Source organism: Podarcis raffonei, chromosome 6 (genome assembly GCF_027172205.1).
Source record: "Podarcis raffonei isolate rPodRaf1 chromosome 6, rPodRaf1.pri, whole genome shotgun sequence".
NCBI lineage: Eukaryota > Metazoa > Chordata > Lepidosauria > Squamata > Lacertidae > Podarcis > Podarcis raffonei.
The window spans coordinates 55,620,331-55,632,997 of record NC_070607.1 but is presented as its reverse complement, the minus strand read 5'-3'; the positions used below and the strand labels follow the sequence as shown (position 1 = coordinate 55,632,997).

Sequence of the window (12,667 nt, the reverse complement as noted above, 5' to 3'; positions counted from 1 at the left end):
TTGTAGTTTACCACTCACAGATTAACAATTTCCAGCAACCCTTAATAAACTATAGTGTCCAGAATTCTTGGAGGGGGAAAATGTGGTTCGAATGTGAGGTATGATGTGTACAGAGCCAATGTCTAGATTTATGACGCCAAAGGAAAGATGTATAGATATAAACTATAGGCAAATGGCTTAGAACAAAGAAACTCCTCAATGATTTGTCAAATAATAACGTTCTAAAATAGCACTAGTGTGTTTTGGAGTCTTGCCTCATGATCTTCCAGATTCTGAAACACAGAATCATAGAGTTGGAAGGGACCCCAAGAGTCATCAAGTTCAACCCCCTGCAAGGCAGGAATCTCAACTAAGGCATCCATGACAGACGACCATCCAACTTCTGCTTAAAAACCTCCAAGGAAGAAGAGTCCACAACTTCCCAAGGGAGTCCATTCCACCGTCAAAAATATCCATAAAGAACCAAATGTAGTCATACCAACTGAGAAAGTAAGGAAAATCACCACAAAATGTGGCAGTTAAGCATGGACAAATATTCTGGGAACGAGTAATATCCTTTTCTCCTGTCCATATAACCTCATAGCAAAGTAAATCAGTAGCTGGGGGCTAAGAAAGACTCATAATCCAAGCTGAGGTTGTGTCAGAAGTTGCCAACTCTAAGATCAGAGACCCATGGTTTGTGTGCTGCCACCCTCTGTGGTGAGCCATCAAGCTTCAAGGGAAAGAATCCACAGAAGGCAATTGGCTCTTCTGTGATCTGGAAGGAAGATAAAGGTCTCCCAGTCTGTCATGGATTTTGCCTACACAGCAGCAATAGTGCCTACTGGGCTTGACTCCTGTTTCTTCCTCAATGGTTGCTTAAGGCCCACAACGGACAACTGCTCCTAATTACTGGTAGGCACTGGTAGACATACAGCAGGCTCCCTTTTACAGGCATTCCCAGCAGTGATAGGATGGCAGGGGTAAGGGTGGTGCAGGATGTGGTGGTGGATGTGAGGCCAGCCAGCTCTCTCCCTTCAGACAAATTGCTGCATAGAGGGGAAAGCCCAAATAGGACTTCCCTTTCTGAACTATTCTCTGAGTAGTGGCAAGGTTAGCACAGAGGTAACTGGTTTATCAGACAGAATTGGACCTGGATGCCTGATTTCAAGTCCCATCTTGTTACAATTAAATGATCTGTAAACAAAGAGAGGGTGCACTGAGCTCACAAAGTGCCAACAAGAAGCATTCAAGTCCCACCCGTGCCATGAATTCCTGGGAGGCCTCAGGCAATGTCTGTAAAATGAAGTAAGATCAATCCTTCCTCACAGGGTTGTTGTACCTGTCCAAACGATTAGGACAATAGAGGATAGATAGAAAGCTGTTTCAAGTGCCTATGGTTACTGGAAAAATTTGATCTGGGTAATAAAAGGGCCTCCCACTGCTCATATTTAACCTAGACAATATTCTCCTGATCACGCAATTTGCAGCTTTTGTTCTAAATAGAACTGTGTCCCATGCCAGTATCAGTGTTCAATGGAGAAAACTGTCCACAGATACAATAGAGATAACCTTAAGGGAAATAATAATATAAAGGAAAATCAGTTTGTGGTAGAAAAGGTCAAGGGAAACATATATCCTGCATATGCATTTGTGCGAAGGAGCTATATATATATTTCCAGCTAGATTAAGCCATAGCCAGATTACGTCAGATGGCCTCAACAAGGCAGAAAGGACTGTGTGTTTGTGATCATGTGTGCTCCTGTGTTTTCTCAATAATGTGGTTTTTATCTTAGGCACATTAAGTCCCCTGCATGCCAATAACTGTCTGTAAAACTCTTACTGATAAAGAAACCATAATTTCCCTGAAGTCAACCCAAGAAAGACAAGATGCTGGTTAAAACCAGTAGCTAAAGTGAGACTGCAGACCTAATGCCTATTTTATTAAAGGCAACATAGACATGCAGAAGACTAAAGATCCCTATCTTTGATTTGGACAACAGCTCAAATTCCTGTTCTGGTTCAAAAGGTCACTTGGAATCTTATTAGGGATAAAGAAAAGGATGATAATGGGATTTATTCTAGCAATAACCAAGTTCCAAAAAAGCTTCCACAAGTCTCGGAAGAGGCAAGTCTGTAATACCTTCCTCGGACCTACACATTTTTCTCTCCCATATTACAGAATAGGAAGGCAGCCAAATACAGAACGCAGCCTGTTATGTAGATCTTTCCACAACAGAGTCTTTAGTACTGCTGGGGCAAAGCTCCTCCAAAATCATCTGGAAGACGAATCAAAACAATGGTTCCACTCAACGCTTAATATAGGTTTCTTTTCCCTGTAACAATTTTGCAACACACAAGCCAGGGGCAAGAGCCTAATACATTTACTCCAAAGGGAATCCCATTTGGTTCAATGGAATTTACCCCTAGAAAGGGTACTTAGGACTGCACCTTTCAATCAGTATAGGTCCTCCTGTCTGGAGTGTGTTAAAGTGGCTTTCATTTCTCTCAGCTACAGGCCCCTTATTTAGTCATTTTCTGCTTCCCTATTTGGGTTTAAAACAGCTCATGGTTCTCCCAGCTACTGACCTTAAATTAGTCTTTCCTTTCCCCTTCTCAGTCAACAGCATGATAAATCAGCCTTTTATTGTAGAATTCATAGAATCATAGAATTGTTGAGTTGGAAGGGACCATGAGGGTCATCCAGTCCAACCCCCTGCAATGGAAGAATCTCAACTGAAACATTCATTAAAGATGGCCAGCCAACCTCTGCTTTAAAACCTCCAAGGAAGGAGAGTTTACCAACTCCCAAGGAAATCTGTTCCACTGTCAAACAGCTCTTACTGTCAGAAAGTTCTTCCTGATGTTTTGTTGGAATCTCCTTTCTTGTAACTTGAATCCACTGGTTCAGGTCCTACCCCCCAGAGCAGGAGAAAAGAAGCTTGTGTTCTATGCAGATATAAGTCCCATTGAGTTCTATGAGCTAAATTTTGCTCTTCTAAGCTATTGAAAGGCATTGTTTACATACTTCCAAAGATGTATTTATTCCCAATTGTGTCACTGACATCCTTACCACTAGGCCATGTTGCATTTTCAGAACATAAACAGAACACAGTTACCTTTCTCTTCTCTCATCTGCTTGAAGGGTGAGATCCTCAAGCTGAGGAAAGTAGTGTCTCTCTGATAAGTTAGACGAAGCAGAAGATGGATTTACAGGTTTGACTGGGTGACAGTAAGAAAAGAGTGTATGGATGTGAGAAATATCTAGAAAGAAGTGTAGCCCAGCCACTTAATTCCTACAGTACTAGTCCCAAGTGATGTTCTTGTCAAGGCCAAGTAAATTAATGATCTTGGTTTTTAAATGTCAAAGTTCTTACTCAGCTTCCCTGAAATCAACTGTTAATAAACCAGCTCTGCAGGAGGCAGAAACCAGAAGGAAATGACCCAGGTTTGTCATGAGAAAAGATAGCAGTATAGTCTGCAGCTACCAGTTTTCTAAAAGCTGCATTTAAAACATTGCATCGAACATTACTGCTGTACACTTTTGTGCCCCTTTAGTGATTGGATTGCTATTAGTTTATACTAAAAACTTCGTTTTTATTGATGTACATGGACTCTGAAAACAGTGTGTGGAATGACATGTCTGAGAGGAAAGCCTGATGGAATCTTGTTCTTCCTCTGTACTCCATCATTTTTCTGTCTCATAGAACCTAAAAACATAGGAGTAGCCCTGCCAGATCAGACTAAAGGCCCATTTATTCCAGCATCCTGTTCTCATAATGCCAAACAAGAAGCACATAAACAGGACCTGAGTGCAACTGGACTCTCCCCACCTAGGATACCCAACGACCAGTATTCAGAGGCACTGTGCCTCCAACAGCTATTGCAGCTAATAGTTATTGATAACCTTATCCTCCATGTTGCCTAATTCCATGTTAAAGCCATTATCAAGTTGGTGGACATTTAACCATTTGTACATTGACTGATTGATTGATTCCCTTTGATTTGTAAACCCCATCATATTGATCCAAAGGTATTAAAACATTAAACCCACATAAAACAAACTAGGCTAACACAAATAACGTTAACCATTACCATAAAAGCATCTTTAAAATAACAACCAAAATTACTGGATTAGTTTATAATAATGCAGCATAAGATGTCCAAGGAAACATAAACAACCCATAGTGATATGTACACAGGCCATGTATGTGGGGCACTCACGCATTTCGCTGTGGGCTGAAATGTGTGGTGTTGCTGCTTCAGTCCTTACACAAGATGCAAAAAGACTAAGAGTGAATCTTCCACTTTTCCTCCCAAGAAAGAACCAATTCAATATTTCTCTTCTTCCTCCTTCAAGTGTTCAACTGGAAAGCATGTGTCATATGGAGCCATAGAGGAGGGGGGGAAAGACCACAGGTGCACTGACAACTGGCCCCATTGTCGCTTCTGCCAAAACCATATTCAACATGGATCTGACTTAATATTTATTCTTCCATTCAGCCTCTCTTTGTTCCTCCCTTCCTTTTCTTGGACTCACCATATAATGGGAAAGGAAAGCAGGAGAATTGCCCCACCCTTGGCTAGTTCCAGATGTTTTAACTGTAGAGTTTAGGGTTGAACAACAAATCCACTGGATTGTGTTTAATGGAAAGCTTATGCATGAATAATCCTCGCATAATAAGCTCACTAGCGATTTCCCCATATACACTAATTGGAATGAGATCTGCCCTGCCCATTTTTCCCACTTCAAGGGGATTTGAAGATAGTTCCAGAATTATCCTTTCCCCCTTGATTCTCTTTCAAACTTACAAGACATCAAAAGCCCACTCCTATACGTGGGTCAAAGCAATACCTGGCATAGCAAGACTAAAGAATGCAAAGGGAGTAAGTGGACATGAGATTGTATACTGGGAAACACAGTTTGCTGCTGTTGTTCTTAAACTCAGCACAGCAATCTGCTTTTAGCACCAGGTGCCAGCACTGAAACCTTTGAAGTTGGTACCTCCCAGCCATTCTAGCATCTTGTCTGGACACTGCTCTAGGTCTTGTGATAAACTACAGAAACGAATCAATCTCTCTCAATGGAGAACGCATATTCACCAGCTTTGCTTTTACAACTAGAATACAGGCTCACTCACACTTCCACTTGTGCCGTGCCTAGAAAGAATGAGTCTGAGCAGTTTTCCACTGGTCCCATGCTTTCTAGGTGGTCTTGCATTTGACATGTAGCTTTCCCTTGGAAAACACTCTTTACTACTGAATTGAAACAAACAGCAATCTGCTGTTTGATCTGATTCAGAGGTAAACAGCAGGTTTCTCCAGAAGGCAATGGTGGGACAAACAGAGGCATAGATGAGCCCCATTTTTCTTATCACATAGCCTGAACAGGGGGAAATAGTGCCTCTGAGCACGTGCACTGTGCTTTGTGTTAGTTGGCAATATGACCCATGGGGTCATATTACACCTATTCTGCAGCAGTCTGTAGTATGTTTCTTTGATAAACGGGTTAATGAAAGGGGGTGATCAGCCTAACCACTAATTTCTTTTTATGCTTTCAATTAAACTGCTTACGATGAGATTTAAACTCTCCTCAGCCCCATGCTTTTAAACAGAAGGAGTAGGCTGATTAATTTGTCTGTTAACCCACACACATGGGTCTGTAGGGGGATAAAATATGGTTAGTTATATTACCTATCTTAAAAAACTGATTTGAACATTCAGAATTGGGGGACGGACCCACAAATCTTCCAGATGATGATTTCAAGTATATGGAGTAGCAAGAGAATAAGAATGAACATACAATAAAGAACCAGAAACTCTTGGACAAGTAAGAAGCACAGAACAACAATAAAACCAACCCTAGTTCCATTTAAAGCACTAAATCAGGCATAAGCAAACTCAGCCCTCCAGATATTTTGGGACTACAACTCCCATCATCCCTAGCTAACAAGACTAGTTGTCAGGGATGATGGGAATTATAGTCTCAAAACATCTGGAAGGTCAAGTTTGCCTATGCCTGCCTAAATGGCTTAGATCTATTGCAGAGGTTCTTCTCCATTTCCCAGCCATAGCTGAGGCACAACTGGACAGAACCAAAAAGTAATATAAAAAGGCCTTCTCAGTGGTCGCATCCACCTTACCCCATGAGATCTGTCTGACACCCACCCCTCTTATTGTTTTTTGATGACTGGTTAAAACTTTCCTTTTCTGGCAGTTTGATTTTATCTGGTAGAATGATGCTTGGCTTAAAATTGTTTTTATCTGCCAAGCTAGTTTCTGTTTTTATGCTGTTGATTTTATTTCTTATGGGATTGTTTTGTTTTTAATTTCCTGCAAGCCACCCTGCACAATGCAAGTGCATTGGAATAGCAGGATATATAAGTTGTCTCAATAAAACAAACAATTCTTTCCCACAGTCACCATGCCCGTGCATCTGGATGTGAGGAGTGGGGAAAGGCTAACATGTCGCGGTGTGATTTCCAAGCAAACCTGAGCACTGATAACTCTTGTTTTTATAAATGAATGACAACAGCGTGGCTCATACATACTGTCGGATCAAGGCAAACTCAAGCTCTCCAAAGTGAGGCTGAAGGTTTGTTTTGGCCTGGGCTTTATTTGCACACTTCCTCCCCATATTATGATTCTCATCATGTTTGCTATTAACTCATTTGTTTGGTCAGATGTGGGGCTCACCCTGTGTCAGTAGAGCAGGATCCTGGGGCTTCTACACTGGGAGGAAAACCTGCCCCCCCCATCCGCCCACAGCAGGGCTAATTGGAAAAAGAGGTGAGCTCCCACACAGCAGCAGGGGCAACTGATGTTAGATATTTAGATACATTAAAGATGTTAAATGATCCTTGTGGGAAGCTGCAGATTATTACAAAGACTGTAAAGCGCTGGGAATCACAGCATTTGATTCTCACATTGTGATACAGAATGAAATTCTGCCCATCGTTCCTATCTCAGCACACAGTAAGTGGCTGTATTCGAAATCAGGGGAAAACCTCTCCTCCATTATATTTTCTGCCTATAAGCAAATATTTTTGTTTACATGGTGCTCAGTTGTTGTTGTTTTTTTTAAAAAGGCCGGTTTTGTGGTCTTAGTGGGAACAAGGTTGTTCTAAACTAGTAGGCAATTAAGCCAGCAGAATTTGCAGTTATATCAACCAAGGAAGAGCAGACAACCTTCAAAAGCTTTCATGTTATAGAACCAAGTGAGGAAAGATAGACAGGGGCCATTCATAAATTCCAGGCTAGGCTTTCTAATGGTACGCAAGTCCCATTACAATACTAAAAACAAATAAAATAAAATTCCATACGGAGCAAGGTTGCCACCTCTGAAGCAAAAGCAACAACCTTTCCATAGCTTAAGGTTACCAGACATCCCTGTTTCCCGGGGACAGTCCCCAGATTTACATATCTGTCCCCTGACAAAATCCATCTATTTAGTAGGAAGTTGAAAAGTGTCCCCGGATTAATTGGAAAAATCCTGTTAACCTTACCATAGCTGCTCCCAGAAATAAAATGGCTCAGGTGTGCCTAGCTATGCCATGCAGGAACCAAGGGTGGCATTAGAAATCACCCTCCAGAAACATCACATAACACGTTAGAAACAAACTGCTTCCAAACACTGAATAGTTCCATTTTGAAACAGCCTCATCTTTGGAGTTTTCACATCTATACAGTACTGATCAGATTATTCCAGGAAGAGGAAAAATGGGATAAAACTCAAGCATATCATTGTGTCTTCCTCCTCCTCCTCAAAAAAAAAAGTTCTTCAGACACTGCAAATGTGCGGAAATACCTGGTGTGGAAGTGTCTTAAACTGAGAAGGGACAGAAGGGGAGAAAATCATTCAAGACTTGTACACTGCTATCATCCCATCAGCAGCTCTCCACTCACAGATTTACTGCATGGGAGTAAGAATTCAGAGCCAGCTACCTCCCCTGTCAGCAATTTCCCCTAAAAATGTGTTTGAAATATATAACTTGGAGATTGCAATCTTTCAACATGAGACCCTGGGGCAGTGAGGGTGGGAGGGGCAGCATTTCACTGATGAAATGTCAGTGTTTAAATAACTCTGAAGAATCCCAGCTGTTGCTGCTGTTTTTACTTAAACTCGTATGTCCAGACACAACAAAAATAGTATACAGGGCTTTAACAGCAAAGTTTTACAAAACAGTTCCTGCAGAAAACTACTCCAATATAGCTGCAGAAAGCAGGCAACTGTGGAATAGGATACAGGGCTGCAGAATTCGCCCGCAGTCCAAATTTGCACAAGGAAGCCAAGACCCATCTCAGAGAAGGAAACAGCATTTGGTAATGAGAGGAGGTAAAGGGGGCAGAGATACGTCACTAACAGAAAAGCAAGTGACTAAACACCCTGGCATTCACTAGAGGTCTAGATCCATGTTTGTTTGTTTGTTTGTTTGTTTGTTTGTTTGTTTTTATACCTCCCCATCTCATTTAAATTCCATCTTTCCTACAAGTGTCGCAATTAAAATGCATATTGTATCTTTGTATTGTGGCTTTAGTAAGCTGGCAACCCTAATATGCAGAAGCACTAGGGCCAACTTGTATATTTGGCAACCTAGTAAGTTAATGAAGACAGGAGTGCCTGGCGTGCTCTGGTCCATGGGGTCACGAAGAGTCGGGCATGACTAAACAACAACAGTAAGTTAATGTTTATTAGAGACATTTATGCTTATGGTGTAATCACACATAATACTTTTAAAAACATGCATCAAACCTCTTTAATCTATTCTATCCTTTTTAAAAGTTAAATTGTGTTCTTAACCCAGTTGGATTGAAAATGTAAATTATGAGCTTTGTCAAAGAATGTATCAACTTTAATAAGAAATACTGTAGTTCAAGCCTTAGTAACTGCATGGCAACCAGGACAGAACAGTTAAATTTCTGTGTGTGAATGGTTTTTGCTTACAGAGGGCTAAAAAGCAAGTTTGGCCTAACAGATGAGCAATGAGAGCAATATAGACTTTTGCTACTATGAGAGGTGTGAAGGTGGATTTGTGATGTCAGCAACCTAGACTCTTTGCGGCTTTAAGAAAAGTTCTCATGCATGTGGGGAGGACAATATTGAGACAAACTCAGATTTGGCTATGCTACTTTTGCAACCCAATGGCATTCTAGATCCTATGGGATAGGGTACTGCTTCACCCTATATGTATATCATGACAGCTCTCTCTCAGGTGGGTACCCCCGCTATTATAAGAGAACAAGGAAGATGTCCATGGTGAGTTCTGGCACCTCTTTTTCTAGAAAAATAACACTAGCTTTAACAACCTTATTTTCAAGCTTGTGATTTTTTGAGGTTTCTCAATGTGGTGCCCTCCACATGTTGCTGGTAATCATCCTTGATTACTGGCCTTGCTGGCTAAGGTTGATGGGAGCTGTAGTACAACAACATATGGTGAGCAACACATTGCATATCAAGAATGGAAACCCTTTTGATCATTACAATCTGGGGAGGGGGGAGTTGAATCATTCCACTTCCACTATGACTCAGTGGCAGTGCATATGCTTTCTATCTAGGACAGGTGTGGGAAACCTTTGGTCCTCCAGATGTTGCTGAACTGCAGCACTTATCAGCCCTGACCATTGGGCTGATGGGAGTAGTAGTTCTGGAGGGCCAAAGGTTCTCCATACCTGATGCTTCATACGCTCCTCTTTGTTGCTTTACAATGTGTTCCAGAAGTGTAAAAACCCAAGTGGTGCACAACACCTGAAAACACAGAAATCAAAAGGGAAAAGAAAGCACTTTGTAGCCCATAATTAAATTCTTCTCATCATTTGTGCCTGCAAGTCTAATGATTTTGTTCATCCCTGCGCAAGTGCCTCGGTGAGTCACCCTGGCAGGCAGGCAATCCATTTGCCAGCTGGCAGAATCCAGGGGCTCGCCAAGACTTGCTGCAGACAGGCAACTTTTCTAGGAATGCTGCCTCTGATGGTATTCAGGAAAACCTGTAGCCCTGCTCACTTGCTAGAACAAGAGCTGAAGGAGTGTCTGAATTAGGGACCAAGATGCTCCCAGCGTTTACCCCACAAAGGTTCAATCTGAATGCTCAAGGGTACTAGTCACTGCACTTTCTCTTTCTCACGCCTGGGGTAGAAGATGGCAGCAGCAGAGGTGGCAGGCAATCCCAGGCCCCAGCAGAGCATCTTTTCCTACATGGGGAACTATAACCGGGATCACTATCCTTAAAGATAAGATATTAACATAACTTAAGCAAGGAAAGGAAGAAGCTTTTATAACAGGCACTCACTCAACATACATTAACTTTTACCATCTCTCCCCCACCCCTTGTTTTTTCCCACTGGAACAAAATGATAGACAAAAGAAGCTTTATTCACTAACATGATTTTTCTCCATAGGTTGTTTGGAAAATAAATCCAGCTGCCTTATCTCCGTCTCCCAAGAAAGTGTTAAAGATCTTTACTTTAATCTTCAACCTGACAGAAGAAGCCACTTCAGAAAAGTTTGTATTTCTCTATGAGATAGAGAATCAAGCTACCCTGCAGCAAAACTTCACAGCTGGGGTGTTTATGCAATGCCACGTGATGGCAGAGTCAGCAGAAATAGAAAACTGCTGCATTTCAACTGTAGTTCTGGGCCAAGATGCTTTTCATCTTTCCACTGAATATACGTAAGACAGTGCAAAAGAACAGAGAAGAAACAATGGATTCGAAGAAAGCATGCTTCAGCAGATACAGTGCACATTTCAGAGCTCATTGCCTCTGTCTGCTTTGAACAATGCAGAGCTCTATGACCAAATACGTAACAGCTATGAGACACACACACACAAAAAAGGAATTTCTGGAGGACACCTGCCTGCCAATGTAATTGAGTCAGAAAAGTTGCACTCAGCAATTCACAGAAAGAATTCAACTTTTGGATCCAGAATGCAAATATTCATATCTCTGAGAGCTCTTGTTTCAGGCTGCTTCTGAAATAGGAAGTCTATATGGCAAATCTTACACTGTTGTTTTTATATGTTTTGAATATAAACAGTTTGACAATGCATGAATCTCTTACCGAGGCAGTTATGGCCATCATGTGCCAGGCGGAAGCCATCGTAGCAGGTACATCGATAATTCCCTGGGATGTTGACACATTCATGGACACAGCCAGCATTGTCGTCACGCTCACATTCATCAACATCTGTACATAGAATGGAGAACATCAGCGGTCCAAGAATTACCAACTTTTCACTGAGCGCATGGATGAAAATCATTGAAGGGCTTTAGCTAGAGTTTATAAGTTTACTAGACCATCAATAGTATTGTTCAAACAATTGTATTTGCCGTCAATAAACTCAAAGCAGCTTACAACAAAATTGTTCACACGTCACATGGTTCAAAATGACCCACTATGTATCCTATCAGAAACTGCCACTCATGGTCAAAACTTTGGCACCAGGTCATTTGTTAAAGCCACCATAATTGTGTTTTCTATATTAAATGCAAGATGGATGCATCTCTACCATTGTCCAACATAATCCCAGAAATATAGCCTTTAGTTTTTGATTATCCAATCAGGAATTTATGCATGCAATACTATTGGAAACTTGATAAAGGGATGCACTCAAAACAAGTCCTTGTTTATTATGTGATCTCAGAGTTTGGCTCTCTCAGTTCTGTTTCAAGATGGGCTTGATACTTTGATCATTCACTGGAGATAAAACTCCAACACTGAGGTGGCCAAGTTGCTTGATTGAAAATAATTGGTGGAACCACATGGGGGGGGGAATCCAGTAACTCAGACACATAGAGTAATTTAGCCATTCCTTTGATTCAGGATTTCAGCAAGAAAGGACCAGAAAAAAATGTCACTTGAGATGACACTGTGAAAGCACTTTGGGGACAGGAGCCGCGTTCATCACGATTTAGAAAGACTGTTCATGAAAACCAAATCTGTTTGCTGGGAAAAAATCCCATAATTATATTTAACCCAAGTTTCAGCCCTTGGGTCAACATGTAAGTATGAGCCTTAGTAGCAGCCTTTTTGCTGTAAGGAAAGCCTATGAGGGCTATTCAGTCCAGTCTGGGAACCACTTCAGGTCCTACAGATTAGATTATTCCCTGACCGTTTTCGCTGGATATCTGTGAAGGGCAGAGGCAGCCACAAATGCAGGGATTTTAACATAGGGATGGCTAACCTTTTAAGGTCCAAGGGCTGCACTGAGGATTGCACTCACATAGGCCCACATACCACATGTATAACACACACAGAGACTCAGATAGCCACAACTCACCTACCCACCCTATTGGAAAAGCCTTTTGGACACCCAACAAAAGCCCAAACTGCAAGCAAGAACTGCATGGATAAGGAGGAAGCAAAAAATAGGTTGGTGTTTGTTTTTTTAAGAATGTTTTTAAAATGAGTTTGGAATTTGGAAAGGGGTGCTCCACAGAAACATCTGGGGACTATTCATCTGCTATTTGGGGTGTCTCAGAGTAAGACGGAGCATCAGCCCAACAACCTTCTTGCCTGAGGTCCTTTATTGTGCAGCGTCTCAGTTTCCCCACATTCTCCTCTGGCTTGACTGTTCTACTATCTTCTGCTTCTTTTCCCCTCCTCACCATCCCCTCGGCTCCTGGTCACCCCCTCCATTCTCTTCCCTGTCCTCTGTCCCTCCTTACTTTCACTCCATTCCTTCTCCTCGCC

The 12,667-nt window shown here is 41.7% G+C and overlaps 1 protein-coding gene across 4 annotated transcripts in view; it reads right to left on the bottom strand.

Moving 5' to 3' along the window:
- The window catches only part of SCUBE3 (signal peptide, CUB domain and EGF like domain containing 3), a 115,273-nt gene that overhangs the window by 71,434 nt on the left and 31,172 nt on the right, over positions 1–12,667 (bottom strand). For all 4 annotated transcript variants that reach the window (XM_053393074.1, XM_053393075.1, XM_053393077.1 and 1 more), the window contains exon 3: positions 11,036–11,161. In XM_053393074.1, coding sequence (XP_053249049.1) covers positions 11,036–11,161 — 126 coding nt within the window. The remainder of the gene's footprint in view (positions 1–11,035; positions 11,162–12,667) is intronic.